This window comes from Eriocheir sinensis, chromosome 59 (assembly GCF_024679095.1).
Source record: "Eriocheir sinensis breed Jianghai 21 chromosome 59, ASM2467909v1, whole genome shotgun sequence".
In the NCBI taxonomy this organism is placed as follows: domain Eukaryota; kingdom Metazoa; phylum Arthropoda; class Malacostraca; order Decapoda; family Varunidae; genus Eriocheir; species Eriocheir sinensis.
This window is the reverse complement of record NC_066567.1, coordinates 10,696,145-10,722,074: the sequence shown is the minus strand read 5'-3', so window position 1 is coordinate 10,722,074 and position 25,930 is coordinate 10,696,145. Positions and strand designations below refer to the sequence as shown.

At 42.9% G+C, this 25,930-nt stretch overlaps 1 protein-coding gene across 2 annotated transcripts; it reads right to left on the bottom strand.

Annotated features, from left to right (window-relative positions):
* Positions 1-341: 341 nt before the first annotated feature.
* On the bottom strand, positions 342-24,355 carry LOC126985580 (histidine ammonia-lyase-like). Of its 2 annotated transcripts, none has more exons than XM_050840728.1 (18): positions 24,239-24,355; positions 20,420-20,500; positions 19,229-19,414; positions 18,511-18,577; positions 16,614-16,716; positions 16,182-16,254; positions 11,742-11,808; positions 11,249-11,412; positions 11,016-11,155; positions 10,491-10,686; positions 8,708-8,803; positions 8,192-8,331; positions 7,102-7,246; positions 6,290-6,376; positions 5,883-5,995; positions 4,921-5,051; positions 3,907-4,024; positions 342-1,897 (listed from the first exon to the last, which is right to left on the bottom strand). In XM_050840728.1, the coding sequence occupies exons 2-18, from the start codon at positions 20,472-20,474 to the stop codon at positions 1,736-1,738; spliced, it is 2,043 nt and encodes a 680-aa protein (XP_050696685.1). In that variant the 5' UTR covers positions 20,475-20,500; positions 24,239-24,355; the 3' UTR covers positions 342-1,735. The 2 variants fall into 2 exon arrangements, with proteins under 2 accessions (XP_050696685.1, XP_050696686.1); XM_050840729.1 differs by having other exon boundaries at positions 24,185-24,257.
* Positions 24,356-25,930: the final 1,575 nt, after the last annotated feature.

The following is a 25,930-nucleotide window of genomic DNA, read 5'->3' as shown; positions in this document are numbered from 1 at the left end:
CATAAACTAACCAATAAAATAACTAAATAAATATGAGGAGAAGGAGGAGGAGAAGGAAGAAGACGTAGAGGAGAGAGACGGAGGAGGAGATGGAGGAGGGAAGGGACGAAGGGAAGGGAAAGGGAGGAGAGAGAGAAATAGAGGAAGGAGATGGAGGAGAGAAACGAAGGAAAGGAAAAAGGAAAATGGGAGGAGAGGGAAGACAGGAAGGGAAAGGGAAGGGAGGGCTGTTCAATGTTCGTCTCATCCTACGTTGAACTCTCCCTAGAAAGTGATCCTCGTGTCGGTTTTTAGTATCATAAGTGCTTAGGAATAGTTCAAAGAGTATACAGAACATCATATAACCATGCATCACCTTGTGGGCATATCTTTATTGGCGTTTTAACAAGTGTCTGTGCTGAGCCTTGCCACGTCAACCACAGAGACGCGAGTGAGCTTGTGGGGGCAGCAGAGAAGAGGCATTTGGCTATTTCTCCCTATCGAGTCCGTCCTTCTACATTCCTTCAGAGCTAACATAAAGGCTACAGTTAAATTATAGGCTACAGGTGAGCTTGTGGGGCAGTAGAGAAAGACCCTTGCGTTGTTGGGTGTGGAGAGGCATTTGGCTATTTCTTCCTATCGAGTCCGTCCTTCTACATTCCTTCAGAGCTAACGTAAAGGCTACAGTTAAATTATAGGCTACAGGTGAGCTTGTGGGGCAGTAGAGGAAGACCCTTGCGTTGTTGGGTGTGGAGAGGCATTTGGCTATTTCTTCCTATCGAGTCCATACTTCTGCAGCTAAATTATAGGCTACAGGGCTACTCAAAAATATAAAAACGAAACAAGCGTACAGGAAGGAAGGGCCGTTGTAGAGGGTAAACTCCCACAACGCTACACAATACTACGGAATACTACGGAACCCTAAATAACGCTACACAACGCTATACAAAGTTACATAACCTTACACTAAGCTACAGAAACCTAACCAATCTACATTGCAGAACGCCAAAGAACACTATACAGCGCTCTGCAACGTTACAGCACACTACAGGACGATTAAAAGCTCTATACGAAATGCTACAGAGCGCTAAAAGAGCACTAAGAACCGCTACATCAACTCTTCACATCGCAAGAACCTAAGTCTATATATACCAAGTCAAGTCACTCTGCTTCAAAACTGCGACCGGTACGCGCAGGAGGCGGTTTTGGGGCGGAGCAGCGGGATGACGTCACTGGAAGCTAAAAAAAAAAAAAAAAAAGTACCCGCCAGTTCAGGGGTGACTTAAGTTGGGGCCATATGTGCACTCTGGATGTGCATTCTCGCCTTTCACAGCGCGTTCAGGCAAGCCACTGACGAAAAAATGTCTTTTTATTGTGCTATTGCGTGATTGTAATTCCAATGCCTACAAACGGCGGTGTGGGGTGTGAGGGAGGGCATGATGAAGTGATTGACTTAAATTAGTCCGCCTTTCTTCGTTTTCTCTAAATCCCTGTTTCTACAGTCTCTAGTTTGGCTCCAAGCAACGTCACGCATAAGCCACGCCTCGGCCGTTTCTCCTTCCACAAACCTGCGTATGGCTTGACTTGGTATATATAGACTTGGTTCTTGCGATGTGAAGAGTTGATGTAGCGTTTCTTAGTGCTCTTTTAGCGTTCTGTAGCATTTCGTAGAGTTTTTAAGCTTCCTGTAGTGTGCAAGAACATCCTACACACACCGCTAGGCAACGCAACAGAAGACTTCGTGACGCCTCTCGCCTCAGTTCGAAGTCCTGCTGGAAGTTCGCTGTCGCTTGGTGACGGCGGGCGACTTCGGTGACTTGGTGCCGCTGCCGTTAATGATGTCCGCGCGCCGCTTGATGGGGCGCGGACCAGGGCCCAGGAAGCTCATGGTTGGGGAGAACACCCGGGTCTCCACGTCCTGCAGAAGGGGTAGAAGGTGAGGGGAATATGTAATGGAGGATGGTGCGCGGGAAGTAAAGGAAAGTTCGTGAAAGCGGTGACCAGACACATCACAACACAAGGTAAAGCATCGGCCCAGTGTTATACTATATTGGTGCTGTATTTGTGTATATTCTGTTTTATTATAAGTTATTTTTTAATGTCAAGCCACGTGGAGACAGGAAATAGGAAAATATAATGTCAGGTCGCATGAAGGCGGAGGAGGAAAAAGATTAAGGTTGGGGGAGTATCTGGACACCTCTCTTCCCGAAACTGACCTCTCTTTCGGCCACCTCTTTGGATTCTTTTTTTTTAGGAGCAGCGCGTAGCGAGGTTTTTTTTTAAATTATTGTTTCCTTTTTTGTGTGGCCTTGAGCTGCCTCCTGTGTTGTAAAAAAAAAAAAAAAAAAAAAAAAAAGGAGGGAAAGATTTAACCCGGTAAAAAAAAATCACTCAAAAACCACCATTTTTTCATATATATTCAATTTGTTTGTGATCAGTGCGCATCATCTATTTTCTGGGGGTTTATATCATGGCAATGTGCTGCCTCCTGTGTTGTAAAAAAAAAAAAAAAAGGAAAGCTGCTACCGGAAGTCAGGTCACAGGGAGGAGGAGCACAGGAAGTAATTAAATGTTAATCCGTTGAAGTAAGGGCGACAGGCGGAGGATGAGCCGCCCCGCAAAATGTGTGAACTCACGGAATTGAAGGCGTGGGAGAAAGAGAGATGTGCCCGAGGCAGTGTTGCCAAACTAGCGCGAAATGAGCTAGTTCTAGCGCATTGACATCACAAACAGCGCATAAATTTCGTATTTTGCGCATAGCGCGTTTTTTAGTGCATTTTTGTTCAATTTGGTGCACGTTCTAACGCATTTCTGGGAATCCATGGAGTGAGACAGGAGGGGAAGGGATTATAGGAGAAGGGAACAGATAGCAGGAGACGGGACACAACCCCCGATTAATACCTGGTACCCATTCACTGCTGGGTGGACAGGGGCGTAGGGTATCGGAAAAGACGCCCAAATTTTCCCACTCCGCCCGGGAATCGAACCCGGGTTCTCTCGGTTGTGAGCCGAGTGTGCTAACCACTGCACCACGAAGCCCCCCTGGAGCCTAGCAACAGCCCTTGGAGTTCACTATGTGTGTTAGTACATAAGCCAGGGGAAGGAGCTGACATGTTTTGCACAGATTACAGGAAGGTAAGTAATGTAAGCAAGGCTGACCCTTATCCTGTTCCCAGAATAGATGACTGTATTGACAAGATAGGGAGGGCAAACTATGTCACCAAGATTGATTTATTGAAAGGGTACTGGCAGGTAGGACTGACAGAGAGGGCCAAGGCTATATCAGCATTTGTAGCAATGGATGGATTGTACCAGTATAAAGCTTTACCTTGTGGGATGAAAAATAGTAGTAGTTGCTTTCAAAGACGTAAATGAGGTGTTGACGGAGGTGAAGGGTTGTTCGGTGTACATTGATGATATTTTGTTGTATTCTCAGATTGGGAGGAACATGTACCTTTGTTGAAAGAGGTATTTCAGAGGGTGGATGATGCAAATCTTGCTGTTAACCTGTGTAACTGTGGTTTGGTTACCTCTCCTCAGAGCTCAAAGTGAGTGAAAGTCGGCCTAGGTTTGCCCAGAGTAGCAGAATCTTGTCTACCTCATACTGGGTTATTAACACCATGACTACGGATTTCCTACCAGAAGACATCACCAAGCAACAGGAATGGAACAAAAAGTGACTGCTATAATTCAATGAAGAAAATGTAAAGTCCTGCATCTTGGGAGGGGATATCCAGCACACCGTTACCACATGGGAAACACTCCACTATCCACCACGGAGGAAGAGAAAGACCTGGGCTACCAGGGCTACCAGTGAAGGCCAAATCAGTGCCAATCGCAGTGGACGGGTTAACTGGCTACGATACTTGTAGCAAATCCTACCCAACGTAATCCCAGCCTCGGTCATGACACCAGCAACAGCCCTACCTGCACGGAGTGGTAGTGTTGTATGTGGTGCTGCACGGCCAGCCACACCTTGTTCTCCCGCAACAACTCCGTCGCGGCATCAATGTCCGGGGCCATGAAGCGGTCCTTGTCCAGCGGCCTGAGGGAGGGGAGGAGGGCGTGAAGGAGAGGGGGGCAGAGAGTACAAAATAAAAATTACTTGAATCAGAGCCCGAAGGGAAAACGTACATGAATGAGTATAATGAGTGAAATACTGAAAATCTAGGAAATATCAGGCGCCAAGAAATGAACAGAAAAGAATCAGGAAAGGTAAGGGCTGGATTCCATTAACTCCTTGAATGCGGATTTCCTACATTCAGACATCACCAACCTACTGGAATGGAGCAAAAAGTGGCTGCTATGTTCAATTCAATGAAGAAAAATGTAAAGTCCTGCACCATGGGAGGGGATATCCAGCACACCAATACCACATGGGAAACACTCCACTATCCACCACAGAGGCAGAGAATGACCTGGGACTGTATGTTACCAGGCTACCAGTGAAGGGATATCCAGCACACCAATACCACATGGGAAACACTCCACTATCCACCACAGAGGCAGAGGAAGACCTGGGACTGTATGTTACCAGGCTACCAGTGAAGGGATATCCAGCACACCAATACCACATGGGAAACACTCCACTATCCACCACAGAGGCAGAGGAAGACCTGGGACTGTATGTTACCAGGCTACCAGTGAAGGGATATCCAGCACACCAATACCACATGGTAAACACTCCACTATCCACCACAGAGGCAGAGAAAGACCTGAGACTATATGTTACCAGGCTACCAGTACACCAATACCACCAATACCACATGGGAAACACTCCACTATCCACCACAGAGGCAGAGAAAGACCTGGGATTATATGTTACCAGGTCAAATCCGTGCCAATCGCAGCGGACGGGTTAACGGTCTCCTAGAATCTGACAAGAAACACATAGTCAGCTCAGACCGCGCCTCATAACCTCCTCCACCGCCTCCTCCTCACCCCACTACGGAGCGCACCACCTTGAAGACCTCCTCCAGGGGCGTCGTGGTCTTGAGGGGCCGCAGGAACTCGATGGCCTGACACGCCGCCAGGAGCTCGATGGCGATGACGTGCTCCACATTCTCCACCACCTGAGGGAGGGAAGGTGTGGGGTTAATTAAAGATTTGTATTCGTTGATGTTATTGTTGTAAGTGGTGGTAGCTTTTTAACCCGGTAGCAGGGACGGGCCAAATTTGTGGCTTTACCGTGTACCAGCGACGGGTCAAATTTTTGCCATGGTAGGTATAAACCCCCCAAAATAGATGATGCATAAACTGATCACAAATGCGTTGATACCGTATATATTATGAAATGGTTTGCTTGAGCGATGATTTTTTTTCTCATTTTTCTCGATTAGAAGGGCCGTTAAGAAACATGATCCCCGCAGCTACCAGGTTAACGTGTCTGTGTTTGTGTTTGTGGTTGGGGTCACGTTCTCCACCACCTGAGGGAAGGAAGGTGTGGGGCCAATTAAAGGTGTGTATTCGTTGATGTTATTGTTGTTGTTAGTGGTGGTAGGTATTTAAGGTGTTTGTGTTTGTGTTTGCTGTTGGGGTCACGTTCTCCATCACCTGAGGGAAGGAAGGTGTGGGGTTAATTAAATTGTTGTTGTTGTTGGTAGCTAATTAAGGTGTGGGGCTAATTAAAGGTGTGTATTCGTTGATGTTATTGTTGTTGTTGATGGTAGCTATTTAACGTTTCTGTGTCTGTGTTTGCTGTTGGGGTCACGTTCTCCACCATCTGGCCACCAAATGAGTGTGTGATTAAGTAAAATTGACCTCTCTTTCGGCCACCTCTTTGGATTCTTTTTGTGAGCAGCGAGTAGCGGGCTTTTTTTTTTATTATTGTTTACTTTTTTGTGTGCCCTTGAGCTGTCTCCTTTGTTGTAAAAAAAAAAAAAGGTTCACGCGCGCGCACTCACCATCAGGGCCTTCCTCGCCGCGAACCCGCCCATGGAGACGTGATCCTCCGTGCCTGCTGACGTGGTGAGGGAGTCCACACTGGCAGGATGGGTCAGCACCTTGTTCTCCGAGACTGCAACACACACAACACTTAGCATCACTACCCTGCATTATGAGGCCTACACGCAACACTCACCAACACTCAGTAACACTCAGGAACACTATTTAGGTTAGGTTAGGTTAGGTTAGGTTATATATACGTTACTGATGTTGTGTTGGCTCTCCCATTCCCACCATTCTGATTACCCTAAATAATCGTGTTGAAGTAGATTTTTTTCAAAGTTTTTTTATAGTCTGACAGTAGTATTAAAACCTATACACCCCCTCCCCCCCTTCCCCCCACATACACACAAACACACGCACTCACCCAGGGACGCCGCGGTGCAGTGTGGAATCATGAACCCAGAGTTGAGTCCTCCTTGTTTGACGAGGAATGCTGGGAGCTCGCTGAGGGCTGGAGGAGGAGGAGGAGGAGGAGGAGGGAGACAGGGTTAGTTAGATAAGAAGATGACAAAACAAAAAAGAGAAGAGATGAGAAAATGATAAAGAATAGGAGGAGGAGGAAGAGGAGGAGGAGGAGGAAAACGGAGACAAGATTAGTTAGACAAGAGAACAAAACAAAGCAAAACAGAGAAGATAAGAAAATGATAAAGAATAGGAGGAGGAGGAGGAGGAGGAAGAGAAGGAGGAGGAAGACAAGATTAGTTAGACAAGAAGATAACAAAACAAAACAAAACAGATGAGAAAATGATACAGAATAGGAGGAGGAGGAGGAGGAGGAGGAAAACGAAGACAAAGTTAGTTAGACAAGATGACAAAAAACACAAAAAAAAGAGAAAATAATAAAAGAAAACACCAATAAAATCAAACCAAAACAAAAATCAGTTCGAGAAAGAAAAAAAAATCATCAACAACTATAACACGAACACAAAAAATAAATAAATAAAAATAACCAAATAAATAAATAAATAAAAACACACACATATACATAACTCTCCCCCTACAAACACACACACACACACACACACACACACACACACACACACACACACACACACACACACACACACACACACACACACACACACACACACACACACACACATAAACACAACCTCCCCCAGTCCCCCTCTTCCATTCCCCTTTCCCTCCCCCTTTCCGTCTCTCCCCCTCACTCACATGGGTTCACGAGACGTTCAATCCGCCTCTCCGACATGCTAGCGATCTCGTGAATACCGATCGCCAGGTAGTCCGCCGCTTTGGCAGGATACTCGCCGTGGAAGTTCCCGGCACTGATAATCTCGCCGCGCTCCGACAAGACCAGCTGGGAAGGGAAAGTGTGATTAGAAGAGTGGTGAGCAAGGAAAGCACGATCCCACCGCTAGCACCAGTGTAATATTTGCGTGGGGATGGCGATGAACGATGCTATAGCTAACACACACACACACACACACACACACACACACACACACACACACACACACACACACACACACACACACACATAAAAGTTGGAAAGTTTCGTTTAGTCGGCGCAACATCTGTGGTCATATGCCGGAGAGAGACAGAAGGGGAAGGAATTATAGGAGCACACACACACACACACACACACACACACACACACACACACACACACACACACACACACACACACACACACACACACACACACACACACACACACACACACACACACACACACACACAAAGGAAGGAAAGGATGTAAGTGGTAGGAAAATAAGGAAGGAAATGATGTCAGGGAAGAAGGAAAAAGACGTTGGAAAGGAAGTCAGCAAAAGAAATGAAAAGAAAAGGCAAGAAAAAGGAAAGAAAGTCAGGAATATTGAGAAGAAAAAGAGAAAAAGACAAAATGAAGGAACGTAGGAATGGAAGGGAAGATACCGGGGAGGTAAAAAGAAGAAAATAACACGAAGAAGAAGAAGATAAAGAAGAAGAAGAAGAAGAAAAGGAAAAGGCAGGAAAAAGGAAAGAAAGTCAGGAAAAAGGAGAAGAAAAGAGAAAAAACAAAATGAAGAAAATAACACGATGAGGAAGAAGAAGAAGAAGAAAAAGGAGAAGAAGAAGAAAAAGAAGAAGAAGAAGAAAAAGAAGGAGAAGAAGAAGAAGAAGAAGAAGAAGAAGAAGAAGAAGACGAAGAAGAAAAAGAAGGAGATGAAGAAGAAAAAGAAAAAGAAGATAAAGAAAAGGAAAAGAACACAAGATCAGCATCCAGTATCCAGCATCCAGCATCTCTTCCTCTCAGACTCACCGGGTTGTCAGTGGCTGAATTCATCTCGTCGGTAATAATGCCCCTAACGAAGCGGATGGTGTCGTGCACAATCCCGTGGACCTGAGGAGTGCAGCGAAGGGTGTAGGCGTCCTGAACTCGGTCACAGAAGCGGTGGGACTCTGGAAGGAGGGAGGGATGACTAAAGGATTAAAGCGGTGGGACTCTGCAGGGAGGAAAGAAGGGAGGGCTAAGGGATTGAAAGGTGGTATGTACTGAGGATACATGAACTGATAGCTATGGGAATGATATATCTGTCTGTTTGTATGTATGAAGCTAGACCGTATCCAACCGCTGTCACCAGTGTGTTATTTGCGTGTGGTTGGCGATGTACGATGCTATAAGGAAGAACAAGAAATAAGGAAAACAAGAACAATATGAATAAGAACAGGAAAACACTGACACAGGGAGAACAAAAAGGAGAATAAGAAGAACAACAGCAACACACACACACACACACACACACACACACACACACACACACGCATGTACACTCACCTGCAATCTCTGAGCGGTAGGTGTCGTTGTGAAGCAGAGCCCTGATGCGACTGGCCACTTCATTCTGTCCTTTGTGGTGACGGAGCTTGTGGACGTCTGTGAAGGAGGAGGAGGAGGAGGAGACAGAGACTGATTAATTACCTTGAACTAATTAACAAATATAGGTACTTGATTTCTTATAGCGATGCACTTCTTGTTATCGATATTTTAGTGGATTAGTCTTATAGAAGTTGATGATGGAAGTAATTAACAAATATACTTGATTTCTTATAGCGATGCACTTGTTGTTATCGATATATTTTAGTGGATTAGTCTTATAGAAGTTGATGATGGAAGTAATTAAACAAATATACTTGATTTCTTATAGCGATGCACTTGTTGTTATCGATATTTTAGTGGATTAGTCTTATAGAAGTTGATGATGGAGCTAATTAACAAATATACTTGATTTCTTATAGCGATGCACTTCTTGTTATCGATATATTTTAGTGGATTAGTCTTATAGAAGTTGATGATGGAGCTAATTGACAAATATACTTGATTTCTTATAGCGATGCACTTGTTGTTATCGATATATTTTAGTGGGATAGTCTTATAGAAGTTGATGATGGAAGTAATTAAACAAATATACTTGATTTCTTATAGCGATGCACTTCTTGTTATCGATATATTTTAGTGGATTAGTCTTATAGAAGTTGATGATGGAAGTAATTAAACAAATATACTTGATTTCTTATAGCGATGCACTTCTTGTTATCGATATATTTTAGTGGGATAGTCTTATAGAAGTTGATGATGGAGCTAATTAAAAAATATACTTGATTTCTTATAGCGATGCAGTTGTTGATATCGATATATTTTAGTGGGATAGTCTTATAGAAGTTGATGATGGAGCTAATTAAAAAATATACTTGATTTCTTATAGCGATGCACTTCTTGTTATCGATATATTTTAGTGGATTAGTCTTATAGAAGTTGATGATGGAAGTAATTAAAAAATATACTTGATTTCTTATAGCGATGCACTTCTTGTTATCGATATATTTTAGTGGATTAGTCTTATAGAAGTTGATGATGGAAGTAATTAAAAAATATACTTGATTTCTTATAGCGATGCACTTGTTGTTATCGATATATTTTAGTGGATTAGTCTTATATAAACTGATGATATTGTTAGGAAAGACAGAAGGAGAAGCAGAAACCATCGCAATAATAAAAATAAAATCATGTATTCCTTCTAATATAATTTTTCTCGATGCCTTTTTGCGATACAACTTTAATAATCGTTTTTAAATTGATTAGTCTTATAGATGTTGATTGCTCTTTCCCTCCCTCTGACCCTCTCTCTCTCCCTCCTTCTCTCCATCTCTCCTTCGTCTCTCCCTTACCCCCCTTCACCCTCCCTTTCTCCTTCATCCTTCCTCTCCCATTTTCCCTTTTCCCTTTTCCCTTTTCTCTCTCTCTCTCTCTCTCTCTCTCTCTCTGTTCCTTCTTCACTTTCTCCCTCCTCTTCTTTCCCTAACTTCCTCTCTCTTCCTCACCCCCACTGTTCCTCTCCCTTACTCTCTCCCTCCCTTTCTCCTTCTCTCCTTCATCCTTCCTCCCCCATCCTCCTTCATTTCTTTCTCCCTCTTCATCTCTCTCCCTCTCTTCCTCCTTCACTTTCTCTCTCCTCTTCCTTCTCTCACTTCCCTCTCTTCCTCACCCCCCCATGTCCCTCTCCCTCCCTCTCTCCCTAACCTTCCTTTCTTTCCCTCTCCCTCTCTCCCTCTCTCTCTCTCACCGCTGTCAAAGGCCCTGGAGGTTCCTTTGAGCACTTCGAGGGTGAGCGCCGCCACCACATCCGCCTGCTTGGCCAGCATCTCGGCTCGCTCCAGCGCCTCCGCCGTGATGGACGTGATCAGCTGTGTGCCGTTGATCAGCGCGATGCCTTCCTTGGCCCGCAGCTTGATGGGCCGAAGGTTGTGCGCCTCGAGAACCTGAAGGAGGAGGAGGAGGAGGAGGTGGATTGATACGGTAGGGAGCAGAACAAGGGAATGACAACAGAACACAAGAAGACAACAATAACAAGAGAATAACAACACAAGGAAGACAATAAGGAGAATAACAACAGGTGTATAAAGTTCTAAAAAAAAGTATTGATTATGTAAAGTAAATAAACGAGGATATAAAGTAAGGAAATAAAAAAATAAGACACTTGAAAGGAATTAACAAGCTATGAGCAAATAATTATTAGGTGATCTACTTTATTTTGCAAGCTCTCCTCCTCCTCCTCCTCCTCCTCCTCATCATCATCATCAATACTCACGTAGCTGGCGTTCCCCCATCCCGTCTTGGGGCTCCACATCTTCCCCTCCCCCAGCATCCCCAGGGCCAAGTGTGCCAAGGGTGCCAGGTCCCCAGAAGCACCCACCGTCCCTTTCTCCGGCACCCACGGGAGACACGACGCTGGGGAGGAAGAAGAGAAGTAGAACATTAGTAGTAGGAGTCTGCAAGAGGCGGGAACTTCCATTAATACCATCCCCATTACCCATTACTCACCATTGAAGGCGTCGATATACTGGTGCAGGGTCTCTGGGCTAATGCCGGAGCAGCCCTTGGCCAGAATGTTCACTCTCAGCGCCAGCAGCATCCGGGTCTTTTCGGCGGAGAGAGGTTGGCCCACCCCCGCCGCGTGAGACCGAATCACGTTGACTTGTAACTCTCTGGGGATTGGGGGGGGGAGGGGTGGTAGTAGTAGTAGTAGTAATAATAGTAGTAGTAGTAGTAGTAGTAGTAGTAGTAGTAGAGGAAGAGGATTAACAAGAAGATGAAGAAGAAAGAAGAGGAGAAAAAGAGAGAGATTGGTTGATAGTTGAAATAATAAAGAAAGAAATAACAGAATAGCGAAAATGAATAAAAAGAAGAATTACATACTAAAAATAATAATAACAACAATAAAAAAATAAAAATAAACAAAAAATAAATAAAAGAGAACCAAAAGTAAACAAAAAAACAAAAGACAAACGAAACAGTGACCGAAGCTTCTACTTACTCCAGCTGGTCGTCGGGAATCACAGTGCGCGCGAAGTTCCCGAAGCCGGTCGTGATGCCGTAGACCACTGAAACGAACCACCGAGACAGCTCATGAGACTTCGAACACCCTTATGAACCCCACTTCGAAACCCCTTACGAAACATTACATTTTTTTAAGTAGTCAATCTTTTCTTTTTTTCTCCTTATGGGTTCTGAATTTAATGTTTCTAAATGCTGAAGAGTTTGCAGGAATACAGTCTCTTACTTTTTTTTTTCTACTTTTTTGCAGCACAGGGAAGGAGAAGAAAATTATATGCAAGAAAATACCCTTATGAACCCCACTTCGAAACCCCTGACGAAACATTACATTTTTTTTAAGTAGTAAATCTTTTCTTTTTTTCTCCTTATGGGTTCTGATTTTAATGTTTCTAGATGATGAAGAGTTTGTAGGAATACACTTTTTTTTACTTTCATTTTCTTTTTTTTACTTTTTTTGCAGCACAGGGAAGAAGAAAATTATATGCAAGAAAATACCCTTATGAACCCCACTTCGAAACCCCTGACGAAACATAACATTTTTTTTAAGTAGTAAATCTTTTCTTTTTTTCTCCTTATGGGTTCTGATTTTAATGTTTCTAGATGATGAAGAGTTTGCAGGAATACACTTTTTTTACTTTCATTTTCTTTTTTTTTAACTTTTTTGCAGCACAGGGAAGGAGAAGAAAATGATATGCAAGAAAATACCCTTATGAACCCCACTTCGAAACCCTTAACAAAACATTACATTTTTTTTTAGTAGTCAATCTTTTCTTTTTTTTTTCCTTATGGGTTCTTTTTTTTTTTTTTTTACAACAAAGGAGGCAGCTCAAGGGCACACAAAAAAAGAAAACAATAATAAAAAAAAGCCCGCTACTCGCTGCTCCCAAAAAAGAAACAAAAGAGGTGGCCGAAAGCAAGATCAAATACGGGAGGAGAGATGTCCTCTTGACTTGACTTGAACTCTTGAAAGAGTTCAAGTCGTAGGCAGGAGGAAATACAGATGAAGGAAGATTGTTCCAGAGTTTACCAGCGTGAGGGATGAAAGAGTGAAGATGCTGGTTAACTCTTGCATAAGGGGTTTGGACAGTATAGGGATGAGCATGAGTAGAAAGTCGAGTGCAGCGGGGCCGCGGGAGGGGGGGGAGGCATGCAGTTAGCAAGTTCAGAAGAGCAGTCAGCGTGGAAATATCGATAGAAGATAGAAAGAGAGGCAACATTGAATTTAAGAGGTAGAAGACTATCAGTATGAGGAGGAGAGTTGATGAGACGAAGAGCCTTTGACTCCACTCTGTCCAGAAGAGCTGTGTGAGTGGAGCCCCCCCACACATGAGATGCATACTCCATACGAGGGCGGACAAGGCCCTTGTATATGGACAGCAATTGTGCAGGGGAGAAGAACTGGCGGAGACGGTACAGAACGCCCAGCCTCGAGGAAGCTGATTTAGTAAGAGATGAGATATGAAGTTTCCAGTTGAGATTTTGCGTTAAGGATAGACCGAGGATGTTTAGTGTTGAGGAAGGTGATAGCTGGGTGTTGTCAAAGAATAGGGGATAGTTGTTTGGAAGATTGTGTCGAGTGGATAGGTGGAGAAAGTGTGTTTTTGAGGCGTTGAAGGACACCAGGTTCTTCTTGCCCCAATCGGAAATAATAGTAAGGTCTGAGGCTAAGCGTTCTGCAGCCTCCAGCCTTGAGTCGTTAAGTTCCTGAAGGGTGGGTCTTCTATTAAAAGAAGTTGAGTAATGCAGAGTGGAATCATCGGCGTAGGAATGGATAGGACAGTTCGTTTTGGAAAGAAGATCATCAATGAACAACAGAAAAAGAGTGGGAGATAGGACAGAACCCTGTGGGACACCACTGTTAATAGATTTAGGGGAAGAACAGTGACCGTCTACCACGGCAGAAATAGAAAGGTCAGAAAGGAAATTGGAGATAAAGGTACAGAGAGAAGGATAGAAACCGTAGGAGGGTAGTTTGGAAAGCAAAGATTTGTGCCAGACCCTATCAAAAGCTTTTGATATGTCCAGCGCAATAGCAAAAGTTTCACCGAAACGGCTAAGAGAGGATGACCAAGAGTCAGTTAAGAATAGGAGATCACCAGTAGAACGCCCTTGCGGAACCCATACTGGCGATCAGATAGAAGGTCAGTGGAAAGGTGCTTTTGAATCTTCCGGTTAAGGATTGATTCAAAAGCTTTAGATAGACAAGAAAGTAAAGCTATAGGACGGTAGTTTGAGGGATTGGAGCGGTCACCCTTCTTAGGCACAGGCTGTATGAAGGCATACTTCCAGCAAGAAGGAAAGGTAGATGTTGACAGGCAGAGGCGAAAGAGTTTGACCAGGCAGGGTGACAGCACGGAGGCACAGTTTTTAAGGACAATAGGAGGCACTCCATCAGGTCCATAAGCCTTCTGAGGATTGAGGCCAGAGAGGGCATAGAAACATCATTTTGAAGAATCTTTATAACAGGCATAAAGGAGTCAGAGGGGGGATGAGTAGGAGGAATATGCCCAGAATCGTCCAGAGTGGAGTTTTTAGAAAAAGTTTGAGAGAAGAGTTCAGCCTTAGAGATAGATGAGACGGCAGTGTTGCCGTCAGGACTGAGGAGTGGAGGGAAAGATGAAGAAGTGAAGTTGGAGGAGATGTTTTTGGCTAGATGCCAGAAGTCATGGGAAGAGTTAGAGAAAGCAAGGTTTTGGCATTTTTTATTAATGAAAGAATTTTTGGTTAGTCGGAGAATAGATTTGGCACGATTTCGGGCAGAAATGTAAAGTTCATAATTAGCATTAGTTTGAAGGCTCTGGTACCTTTTGTGAGCTACCTCTCTATCATTGACAGCACGAGAACAAGCGTGATTAAACCAAGGCTTTTTAGCGTGAGGAGTAGAGAAAGAACGGGAAATCGGAAAAGTACATCCTCAGGTCGTCCCACCGAGCTGAAGCAAAATGCCAGAAGCATCGCCTCTTCGGTGGGTCCAGAGGGTGTACAGGAGCGATAGGACAGGATGCAGAAATAAGATTGTGATCGGAGGAGCCCAACGGAGAGAACAGTTTGACAGAATAAGCAGAAGGGTTTGAGGTAAGGAAGAGGTCTAGAATGTTGGGCCGGTCTCCAAGACGGTCGGGAATACGTGTAGGATGCTGGACCAACTGCTCTAGGTCGTTGAGGATAGCAATGTTGTAGGCTTGTTCACCAGGATGGTCAGTGAAAGAGGATGAAAGCCAAAGCTGGTGGTGAACATTGAAATCTCCTAGGATGGAGATTTCAGCGAAGGGAGAGTGGGTCAAGATGTGCTCCACTTTAGAATTAAAATAGTCAAAGAATTTTACATAGTTGGTAGAGTTAGGTGAGAGATAAACAGCACAGATGTATTTAGTAATAGAATGACAATGAAGTCTTAGCCAGATGGTGGAAAATTCAGAAGAGTCAAGGTCGTGGGCACGAGAGCAAGTGATGTCGTTGCGCACGTAGGCGCAACATCCAGCTTTGGATTGAAATTTAGGATAGAGATAGTAGGAGGGAACAGAGTAGAGATTGCTGTCAGTAGCCTCAGAAACCTGTGTTTCGGTAAGGAAGAGAAGGTGAGGTTTAGAGGAAGAGAGATGATGTTCCACAGAATGAAAATTAGAGCGAAGACCGCGAATGTTGCAGAAATTGAGAAGAAAGAGGTTCGAGGAGTTATCAAGACACCTCTCGGGTCGGCAGCCAGATGGGGAGTCCTCCCTGGGGGAATTTGTGGTCCCCCCCCCCCAGGCGGGGACTCCAAGGCTTGGTGTAGGTGCGCCATTTTGAAATTTTAATTTTGGGAAAAGGTGTGTATGTTATGTGAATGTAGTGTGATGTGGATAAAAAGAGGATCTGTCTTTAGAGAGCATGTTGAACTACTCTCCGGTGTTGGTGAGACAATAGGGAAACGGTTAGTGAGGACATGGGAAGGGTCTTTGGTGGGCTTCAGCTCCCTTCTCACCGCCCATATATACCTCACCGGGAGTGGCTTGCGCCCGTTCGGTAGGTGTCTTCCTACCTACTCCACTTTAATGTTTCTAGATGCTGAAGAGTTTACATGAATACAGTCTTACCTTTTTTTTTTTTTCTGCAGCACAGGGAAGAAGAAAATGATATGCAAGAAGACACCCTTATGAACCCCACTTCGAAACCCCTTACGAAACACTAATTTTTTTTAAGTAATATTTTTTTGTGGGATCTAAATTGAATGTTTGTAAATGATAAAAAGTTTACATGAATAGACTCTTTTACATTTATTTTTAAGTAGTCAATCTTTGTGTGTGTGTGTGTGTGTGTGTGGCTTCTTAAGTGTCTCGTAATGAAAGGTTTACATGAATACGTTTTTTTTTTTTTTTACTTTTTTTTTTGCAGAAGGAAATAATATGCAAAGAGAAGATCGTTTTGACCTAACACTGACCTTTCTTCTCCTTGATGATGAAGTCTACGAGGTTACGCGAGGCCTTGATTGCGTCCTCCGCCTCCTGGCTCAGCTGTGGAAGGTAAGGTAAGATAAGGTAAGGTAAGGTAAGATAAGGTAAGGTAAGGTAAGGTAAGATAAGGTGAGGAAAACGAAGGGAAAGGAAAGGAAGGGAAGGGAAAGGAGGGGAAGGGAAGGGAAGGGAAGGCAAGGGAAGGCAAGGTTAGGTAAGGCAAAGGAAGGTGAGGTTAGGTAAGCCAAGGGAAGGCAAGGGAAGGTAAGGCAAGGGAGGGCAAGGTAAGGTAGGGCAAGGTAAAGTAAGGGAAGGGAAGGGAAGGGAAGGTAAAGTAAGGAAAGAAAAGGGAGGGGAAAGCAAGGTAAGGTATACACACACACACACACACACACACACACACACACACACACACACACCCGTATCTTGTAGCGGCCCTTCCCCAGCGACAGCAGATCCTCGGGCGTGAGTGTGGCGCCGTCCAGGGTCAGGTACTCTTCAGGTGGCGTGTACTTACCTGGGCTGGGGGAGGCGAGTTAAGGAAGACAGACATAGAAAGAAAGAATAGGAATAAGAAACGGGAGATTGAAAGAGTGATACTGAGAGAAAGAGAGAATTAGAAAGAAAGAATGGGAACAAGGAGCCACGAGAGGTAAGGGGCGGGAGATTGGAAGAATGATAGAGAATGAAAGAATTAGAAAGAAAGAATGGGAACAAGAAGGAGCCATTAGAGGTAAGGGACGGGAGATTGAAAGAATGATAGAGAATGAGAGAATTAGAAAGAAAGAATGGGAACAAGGAGCCACTACAGGTAAGGGACGGGAGATTGGAAGAATGATACTGAATGAGAGAATTAGAAAGAAAGAATGGGAACAAGGAGCCACTACAGGTAAGGGACGGGAGATTGGAAGAATGATAGAGAATGAAAGAATTACAAAGAAAGAATGGGAACAAGAAGGAGCCACTACAGGTAAGGGACGGAAGATTGGAAGAATGATACTGAATGAGAGAATTAGAAAGAAAGAATGGGAACAAGAAGGAGCCACTACAGGTAAGGGACGGGAGATTGGAAGAATGATACTGAATGAGAGAATTAGAAAGAAAGAATGGGAACAAGAAGGAGCCACTACAGGTAAGGGACGGGAGATTGGAAGAATGATACTGAATGAGAGAATTAGAAAGAAAGAATGGGAACAAGAAGGAACACAAGAGGTAAGGGGCGGGAGATTGGAAGAATGATACTGAATGAGAGAATTAGAAAGAAAGAATGGGAACAAGAAGGAGCCACTACAGGTAAGGGACGGAAGATTGGAAGAATGATACTGAATGAGAGAATTACAAAGAAAGAATGGGAACAAGAAGGAGCCACTACAGGTAAGGGACGGGAGATTGGAAGAATGATACTGAATGAGAGAATTAGAAAGAAAGAATGGGAACAAGAAGGAGCCACTACAGGTAAGGGACGGAAGACTGAAAGAATGATAATGAGAGAATATGAAGAGAGATTAAAACATACATAAACACAAACAGACAAGCAGATATATACTAAGACTTAATCCATATAGACTGACAAGTGAGTTAAGGAAAAGACAGACAAACACATACACGAAAAGATAGATAGACAGACAGACAGACAGAATACCTTTTAGAAGCATATGAAAACAGACCAAAACATACAGAAACACAGACAGACAGGCAGATATATACTAAGACAACCCATATAGACTGACAAGTGAGAGAGAGAGTTAAGAAAAAGACAGACAAACACATGCACAAAACGATAGACAGACAGACAGACAGAATACCTTTTAGAAGCATATGTAGACAGACCAAAACATACAGAAACACAGACAGACAAGCAGAGATATACTAAGACTTAACTCATGCAGACTTACAAGTGAGAGAAAATTAAGAAAAAGACAGACAAATACATATACGAAACGATAGATAGATAGACAGACAGATATACTAACATTTAAAAACACATAATGAAAGATCTAAAAACACAAACACAATACAAATAGACAGAGTAGGTAGATAAACAGACAGACATATATTAAGACCTTCAATCCCATATCGACAGAGCAGTGAGACAGGGTTAAGGAAAACACAGACAGACAAACAGAACAAACAAACACACTTAAGTCTCATAAAGGATTGCAAGGAGATGGTATACTAAGAATGCATTAACTGATTACTTAGGGAATGACATCTGTCTGTCTGTCTGTCTGTATGAAGCTAGACCGTATCCCAGCGCTGCCACCAGTGTGATATTTGCGTGTGGATGTCTTAACAAACAAACACATTCAAGGATACAGTTGCTCGGTCACGTATTTGATCTCTGCTTTCTCCGTCACTGGGTTGGGTCGGTCGCTCTCGAGAACTGGAAGAAAAAAGAAAAAAAAATAGAAAGTAAAATAAATAAATAAATAAATAACAAAATTAAATAAGATAGAAATTAAGAAAAAAATGATGGTGAGTGTTTTTTTGGGCCCATGTGAGGTAGAGATAGATAGAGAGATGGGTAGATAGATAGACTGATAGATAGACGGAGAGTTAGATAAAAAGCAAATAAACAAGAATGGGTCAAGAAAGGAAGGAAAGATATAAAAAAAGAAACATCAAAGAAAACCAAAATAAAGAACAAACAAAGAAAATTAATAAACAAATAAAGAAATAAACTGGAAGAAAAAAAAATGTGCATGGTTTTCTTGCGGCAATGTGGGAGAGATAAATAGATAAGATAGACATATAATAGATAGACAGAAAAATAGAGATTGATAGATAATAGATATACGAAGATAGACGCAAATACCGATAATGGGTCAGTGAATTAATGAAGGAAAGACGGAAAAAACAATAAAAAAGAAAAAAGGAGGAAAAGAAAGAAATGAAAATGAAAATAATGAGTGACTTGAAAAAAATATATATACTTAAAAAAATAATAAAGAAAGAGAAAATGAAGAAAGATGAAAAAAACATACGAAAAACAATAAATAAAAACAACAAAACACACAAAAACAAACACACTCACCCACGGAAACGAAGTCATTGTCATCCAGAACGTCACTCACGGAATCGGATGGGTCGAGGATGGCTCCCCCTCTGGTCTTCCGCACCCTCGCCACGTTCTCCGTCCGGTTGGGCACGTGCGTCGAGGGCTTCAGCTTAATGTACCTCCTCAAGCTCTCCTCCCCCAGCCATGCCACCGTCTCGTTCCCTTGTGGAGTTGAAGTTGAAGGTAAAATGGGATCAAAAAGACTAAAAGGGGGAGAGAAACAGAAGGCAAAACGGGAAACAGAGTAACAATAAACAGACGAGTGAAATTAAGAAAAAAAAACAGAAGAAATGACAAAGAAAGGACGAAGACAAAAGGGGGAACCAATAAGTATACATGTAAAAAAAAGGAGGAAAAGAAAGGAAAAGGAAACTAATGAAAGACGAAAAATATACCAAAAAAATCGATAGGCCTACTTAAGAAATAATAAAGAGAAAATTAAGAAAGACGAAACAAAATAATTAGAAGAATGCATAAAAAAGTGAAAATAAAGAAAACAACGAAAATAGAAGTTGACGGTAAAATGAGACGAGAGAAAAAGGAGGATCAGAAAGTAAGTTGACAGTATGTAAATTGATATAATGTAAAGGTAGGTGGTTCTTGAAAGCAAAAAATGAAACAAAAAAGACAAAAAGAGGAAAAAGAAAGTGTGTGTGAAGTTGAAGTTGAAGGTAAAATGAGACGAGATAAAAAGAAGGCTCAGAAAGTAAGTTAACAGGATGTAAATTGATATAATGTAAAGGAGGTTGATTGGTTGAAGGTGGTGGAAAATGAGACGAAGGAAAAAAGGAATAAAAAAAGAGAGAATAAGGTGCGTAAAGAGTAAATGAATGATAAAGGAATGGATCTGTATGAAGTAGGAGGAAATGTAGGTAACTGGTGATGAATTTGATTAACCTCGAGAGAGTGAAAGAAGAAAAAAAGGAAATTAGTTGATTGGTTAAACAGGATAATGGAGACTTTACGAGAGGAGATAGATAGAGATAGATAGTTAGAGAGACAAAAGAGGACAGAAGGAGAAAAAAAATACACTAAAAATAAAAAATAAAATAATGAAAAAAACAGAAGGAAAGACAAAGAAAACAGAGAGAGTGAGAGACAATTTCGTTCCCTTTTGAAGTTGAAGGTAAAATGAGAGACAGACAGACAGACAGACAGAGTTCTTACCTGTCTTGCATGGTACCTGAAGCCACTCCCCTCTCACTCTGACGGACACCTTCATCTCGACGGCCAAGTTAAGATCACGACCTACAATAATAATAAAAATAACAATAATAATAATAATAATAATAATAATAATAATAATAATAATAATAATAATAATAATAATAATAATAATAATAATAATAATAATAAGAAGAAGAAGAAGAAGAAGAAGAAGAATTTACCTACCTGTCTAACTTACCTGAGGCTAACTAATCAACACACCTGCCCCCTCCCCTACCCCCTTATCCCCCCCTCTGAGGCACCACCATCGCCATCCCCACCAACATCATCACCACCAACATCATCACCATCAACATCATCACCACCAACATCATCACCACTATCACCATCACCGAGACCCCCATCACCTTTCTTTCCTTCTCCCTCTTTCTCTCATTTCCTTTTGCTGTTTCCACTCTTCTCTCATTTCCGTTCTTTTCCTTACTTCGTCTCTCTCTCCCTTCTTCAAGTTTTCATTGGATAAGTATTGTAGGGATATAAGATTTTACTGACCTTTTTCGTATGTTTCAGGCAGACTGCAGCACGAGTACAGCCTGAAGACATGTTATTTTCCCCCACAGCTTAGGTCACCAGTAGCGTAAGTTAAAGGTAGTAGTTTGCTCTTATTTCTCTCTTTACTGTAAAATCTCCATGTGTTCTCTTCTAATTATTTCCTGCTGCACGTTGCCGGAGGGAGAGGTGGGTGGGGAGGAGCCTTCATGTATTCTATCCTGTCCTACCACTCGTAGATTACTAGTAGTAGCGGTAGTAAACAGACACCCTCGCCATGGACCGCCAGCTCTTCTGGTGTCTGTTCTTCCTATGTATTCCTATGTATTCTCCTCTATCTTCTCCTCCTCTTCCTCTTCTCTGCTTCCCCATACCCACCACCATCACCACCACCACCCCGCCTAACCAGCTCGATTGGAACCTGTTTGTGGCGATTTCTTTTTTGGGTGACCTTAAATGTAAATGCTGAAGGGGACGAGAGGGAGAAAAAAAGTATATAATTGTCAAGCCGGTGCGTCTGTACTCGCCTCACCAGATGTTAGTTTGTTTATATATACAAATTGTGATAACTCGAATTTATTTTGATGTATTGGAGAAGCACATTGTTATTTTGTTTATTTGTTTTTTACCCTTGGTCTGTTTTGTTACTGTATTTTTCAGTCACCGCCAAGCAAGATGGCGCCATTATAAACACTTGCCTGCGCCATAACAGTCTGGGGCCGACCACCAGGCAGAACGGATAGAAAACAAGAATGAAAGAAAAATTAAGTAGCTGGCTCTGACGCCAAATAGGACCTACTACCCAGTCTGGTTTGCCTTGAAGAAAGACGCCCTTTATTAATATCCACGACGCACCATCTCTCGCACGGAATTTCATCACTAATATCAATACCCAATAAAATATGAAACCAGGAAATAGAGCCGGAGTTGGCGTTCACGGACTGTGCTGGTAATGAACCTCGAATCAATCTCACGAAGCAATCATCGGCTCAACACAAAGTCATTCCAGCGGTATTCCATGATCATACGTGGACACTTAGGGTTGTATTGTAAAACATTTCGTCGCCCAAGAACACATATTTGACAAGGCTTTCGTAAAGGTTGTGGACATTTCCAGGAGTAGTTTTATGACCGTGGTGGTAGTTTGACCCTCCCTCTGTACCGTGAATCTACAAAAACACTCAGGAAAACCAGACTGACCCCCTCTTTGACCTTTAGAAATAGCTGATGTGAGAAGCGAAAGTGCCTTATAATACAGACCTTATTATCAAATGCATTAATTCGCCTCTTCTAATCATAACTCAGTGTTCTTGTTTCACAGCCATAGAGTAAGACAGGGAGAACAAGCGGTTGAAGAGCCAGAGCTTCGTCCTTCTGCACAGGTACTGACGACGCCATATAGCCTCTCCGGTTAACTTTTTCTTCTTACTCTCCGGTTAAATTTTTCTTCTTACTCTCCGGTTAAATTTTCTTCTTCTTTTTCTTCTTCGTATTGTTTTCTTTTTTTTCTTCCTCTCCGTTTAACTTTTTCTTCTTATCTCCGGTTAAATTTTTCTTCTTCTTTTTCTTCTTCGTATTGTTTTCTTTTTTCTTTCTCTCCGTTTAACTTTTTCTTCTTACTCTCCGGTTAACTTTTTCTTCTTCTTTTTCTTCTTCGTATTGTTTTCTTTTTTTTCTTCCTCTCCGTTTAACTTTTTCTTCTTATCTCCGGTTAAATTTTTCTTCTTCGTATTGTTTTCTTTTCTTCCTCTCCGTTTAACTTTTTCTTCTTACTCTCCGGTTAACTTTTTCTTCTTCTTTTTCTTCTTCGTATTCTTTTCTTTTCTTCCTCTCCGTTTAACTTTTTCTTCTTTTTCTTCTGTGTATTTTGTTTTTTCTTCTCTGGGTTCTTACAATAATCGGTCCATGAGAACTGGCGGGTCTAGTCCTTCAAAGGTGAACTCGCGGACTTGGTATCATTGCTTGGGTCGTATTTTAAAACATTTCGTCGCCCAAGTTCACATATTTGATAGGGCTTTCGTAGGAGCCGTAGGCCTTTCCAGGGGTAGTTTTATGACCCTGGCGGTAGTTTGACCCTTCTTCTGTGCCATGAACCTAGAGAAACACATATTTGACAGGGTTTTCGTAGGAGCTGAAGGCCTTTCCAGGGGTAGTTTTATGACCCTGGTGGTAGTTTGACCCTTCTTCTGTGCCATGAACCTAAAGAAACACATATTTGACAGGGCTTTCGTAGGACCCGTAGGCCTTTCCAGGGGTAGTTTCATGACCCTGGTGGTAGTTTGACCCTTCTTCTGTACCGTGAGCCTAAAGAGACACACATTTGACAGGGCTTTCGTAAGAGCTGTAGGCCTTTCCAGGGGTAGTTTTATGACCCTGGTGGTAGTTTGACCCTTCTTCTGTGCCATGAGCCTAAAGAGACACATATTTGACAGGGCTTTCGTAAGAGCTGTAGGCCTTTCCAGGGGTAGTTTTATGACCCTGGTGGTAGTTTGACCCTTCTTCTGTGCCATGAACCTAAAGAGACACATATTTGACAGGGCTTTCATAGGAGCTATAGGCCTTTCCAGGGGTAGTTTTATGACCCTGGTGGTAGTTTGACCCTTCTTCTGTGCCATGAGCCTAAAGAGACACATATTTGACAGGGCTTTCGTAGGAGCTATAGGCCTTTCCAGGGGTAGTTTTATGACCCTGGTGGTAGTTTGACCCTTCTTCTGTACCATGAACCTAAAGAAACACATATTTGACAGGGCTTTCGTAGGAGCTATAGGCCTTTCCAGGGGTAGTTTTATGACCCTGGTGGTAGTTTGACCCTTCTTCTGTGCCATGAGCCTCAAGAGACACATATTTGACAGGGCTTTCGTAGAAGCTATAGGCCTTTCCAGGGGTAGTTTTATGACCCTGGTGGTAGTTTGACCCTTCTTCTGTACCATGAACCTTAAAAACACTCATGAAAACCAGATTGATCACCTCTTTGACCTTTAGAAATAGTTGATGTGAGAAGCGATGGTGTCTTAAAATACGGCCCATATACTGATTTAAAAAGGTAGCAGAGAGCGAGAGATAGTCGGCTATGTCACGGCAGGTTAGATCTAGTAAAAAAACAACCAATGAGCGACGTAAAAACAAAAACAAAACAAAAAAAACACTAAAATAAGCAAGTAAACAACAACGGAATCGAATCGCATACACTAGCGGCCCTCCACCCTCCACACTCACCAGGGAATCGAACTTGTCCACCCCTCTACACCTAACAGTCACTCTGCCACTCACCAGCTACCGCCTGCACCGCCAGCCACGTACGCGTTAACTCAGCACTCTTGGAGACTTGCTTCGCGTACAGAACGGGTTTGTATCTAAGCGAACAGAAGGTAACTCCCTCCCTCTCCCTCTCCCTCTCGCTCCCTCCAGTTCTCGTTCTACCAAAATCAGGTCCAAGTCAGCTGTCCTCTCGATCACCTCAGCCCAAAGGAGCCAATCAGAAGACAGCATTTGGGGGGCGTTTGGGGGTGTGTTCATGCCTCGGCCAATAGCAGCTCGAGGATTGGTCATCTGATCTGGGTGTGTCTTTCTAACTGGCCAATCACACGAGGGGTGGGGGGGTCTGGAGTGGGGAGGGGGAGGTGAAGGAGGGAAACAGAGGAAGATTGAATAATAAGAGGGAGATCATACATAGGAATACATAGGAAAAAGAGACACCAGCAGACCTGGCGGTCTATGGCGAGGGTGTCTGTCTACTACTGCTACTACTATCTTTTTTTTCTTTTTTTTTACGTGTTCACCTATAGCGCAGGTAGGCTTTCTTCAGGGGCCTGGTGGTCGGCCCAAGCCCGTCATGGCGCAGGCAATTCCTGCTCGCATAAGTAAAACGTGTAACAAACATTTTTTTAACATCTTCACAGTTCAACTCATCGTAACACCATTTTCTTTTTTGTTTTGTCGAGATTTTCCAATACATCTTGATTCCACAGTCACTGCTGAGTCTGATGGTGTCAGCCAAAACTAACTATCTCGTACACGAGGTGAGCCACGGCATATAACATAGAAACATGTCTCACTCAAGCATGCAAGGTAATTATGGTCTGACACCAGTGTCTGCACGAGAGCGTGCACGCCAATCACCGGCAGCCTTACCAGCCTGCTTAGGCTCCAGAATCTAGCTTACGTAAACCTGGTATAGTAATCTACGTGTGGTAGGATAGAATAGAATAGATGAAGGCTCCTCTCCACCCACCGATCCCTCCGGCAACGTGTCGACGGGAAATAGAAGAGAACACCATGTGCCTTAAGGAAGAAAGGGACATGGAAATTTTACAGTAGAGAGAGAAATAAGAGGAAATTACTCCATTAACTTACGCTACTGGTGACCTAAGCTGTGGGGGAAATTATTAACACAAAGTCTTCAGGTTGGAGCCGTGCTGCAGTGTGCCTGGAACATACGAGAAGGGTCAGTAAAATCTTATACCCCTGAAGTACTTATCAAATGAAGACTTGAAGCTATTGATACTCTGTGAGCTAACTTCTGACGGCGGGAGTCAATTCCAGTGATCGACGACTTTATTATTGAAATAACTTCTGCGCCAATGTGTTACATCTGTTTCCCTTTACCTTCATACCGTTGCTGCGTGTTATTGTGTTGGGGTCTCTCTGAAATAGACTATCTGGGTTAATGTTTTCGGATCTGTTAACGATTTTGAACACTTCGATTAAATCCCCTCTTACTCATGGAAGAATGAGAGAGAGAAAGAAATAAAGAAGCCAAAAATAGGAAAAAAGCAAAACAAATAAGGGAGATGAAGAAAAAACAAATAAATAAAGAAAAAAGTAAGGAATCACATAAGAAGCAGAGAGAGAGAGAGAGAGAGAGAGAGAGAGAGAGAGAGAGAGAGAGAGAGAGAGAGAGAGAGAGAGAGAGAGAGAGAGAGAGAATAATAAAAAAGGAATCTGGATACCAACTTAGAAAAT

Bases quoted from the DNA above. Each gene is read 5' to 3' on its own strand.
- LOC126985580 (XM_050840728.1), bottom strand. From the start codon at position 20,474: ATGAAGGTGTCCGTCAGAGTGAGAGGGGAGTGGCTTCAGGTACCATGC. The intron at 18,578-19,228 runs GTGAGTGTGTTT...TTTTTCTTCCAG, and splicing joins CAATGACTTCGTTTCCGTGG to TTCTCGAGAGCGACCGACCC. The intron at 10,687-11,015 runs GTGAGTATTGAT...CTCCTCCTTCAG, and splicing joins GATGGGGGAACGCCAGCTAC to GTTCTCGAGGCGCACAACCT.